Below are 1,439 nucleotides of genomic sequence, written 5' to 3'. Positions count from 1 at the left end.
GGGGCTCCGGCGTCCCTTTGTGTGTGTGTGTGTGTGTATCTGTGTCTCGGGGCGCAGCGCTCTGACCACAGAAGAGTGGGGGGCGGGATTCAGAGCCACGCCAGACACACCCGGACCCCATCAAGCGCGGCCATGGGCTGTCCTGCTCGGCTGCACGCCTGGAGGCCAGCAGGAGGCGGTGCCCCCGCACCCACGGTGGACCTCACCTCTTGGTTGTTCTCCTCCAGACACTGGTCATACTCGCTGAGCGAGGCCAGGTAGATGAGGGCGATCACGTTCTCAAAGCAGTGGATCCACTTCTTCCGTTCCGACCTCTGGCCCCCGACGTCCACGATCCTGCCAGGAGCCAGCCCGGGTCAGAACTCAGAGCCAATCAGGGCCCCGTGACACGGCACCCCAGACAGCTGGGACACGTCAAGCCACAATCGGTGCCAGCTCCTGGGCCAACGCCCCTTGTGTGTTAATTGCCTTTCACCCACCCCGCAAGGTGGGTGTTACGATTTTGCCCATTTACACACGAGGAAACTGAGGCACGGGAGGGGGACATTTTGCCGGGCTTCTGCCCTGGGCTGCCTGATTTCTGCCCCCGTGTTAGAGGACAGAGGGTCAGACACATCCGGAGTCTGCCCCTGCGGGGGGGGGGGGGGGCACAAAGCGCAGAAGAGCCCCAGAACTGTTTCCCCATCTGTGAAATGCAGCCACACGGTCCTGGCTGGACAACGCCATCCACTCGGTGTGTGGCCCGGGGCGAAAGCCCAGCCTCCACCCCCCCCCCCACACACACACCACAACAAAGCCTGAGCCCTCCCGCCTTCCTGTTCTCTAAGAAATGTGGGTCACTGATAACAAGCCCTGCATCATTTCCCCGGGGATGGGACTGTTACACAGGCAGCCAACAGGAAATGCCAGAAGTCTCAGAGCAAGAAGGGACTTGCCCCTTTGCATGGACCGGAAGCCAAGGCTAGCGCCTGTGGCTCCTGATCCGGCAGACCAACCAACCCCTCTTGTGCCTCTTCAGACCCCCTCCAACCCCCGAGCGGGATAGGGGTGCAGTGGCTACAAGTGGGGCTTAGCGGACTGAGATATATGTGGGGTAGGTTACTTGCCAGCCTCCCATCTCCTAATCGTATCCCTCTGATCCTTTACCCCACTGATTAGCTCTCTCCTCACCTAGGAACACTCTAGGGTTCTCACTTAAAAGTCAGCACCTCAGCCCAGCCTTTCCTGTGACTTCCCCAACCTCTACCTTCATTCCTAAACTTTTACAATCTATCCACCCATCTATCCATCCGTCCGTCTGTCCACCCATCCAACCATTGAACCATCCATTCATCCATCCAACCACCCACATACTCTTCCGTCCATCCATCCATCCATCCATCCATCCATCTATCCATCCATCCAACCATTGAACCATCCATCCATCCAACCACCCACAC

General features: G+C 58.9%; 1 protein-coding gene across 1 annotated transcript in view; it reads right to left on the bottom strand.

Moving 5' to 3' along the window:
- GNA15 (G protein subunit alpha 15) overlaps positions 1 to 1,439 on the bottom strand; it is a 20,728-nt gene that overhangs the window by 5,988 nt on the left and 13,301 nt on the right. Inside the window, exon 5 of the mRNA XM_040461574.1 lies at positions 207 to 336. Coding sequence (XP_040317508.1) covers positions 207 to 336 — 130 coding nt within the window. The remainder of the gene's footprint in view (positions 1 to 206; positions 337 to 1,439) is intronic.

The sequence above is a fragment of the Herpailurus yagouaroundi genome, unplaced genomic scaffold, assembly GCF_014898765.1.
Source record: "Herpailurus yagouaroundi ecotype Mexico unplaced genomic scaffold, PumYag 295, whole genome shotgun sequence".
Classification (NCBI taxonomy): domain Eukaryota; kingdom Metazoa; phylum Chordata; class Mammalia; order Carnivora; family Felidae; genus Herpailurus; species Herpailurus yagouaroundi.
Note: the sequence above shows the minus strand (reverse complement) of the source record. Positions and strands in the feature narration are given on the sequence as shown.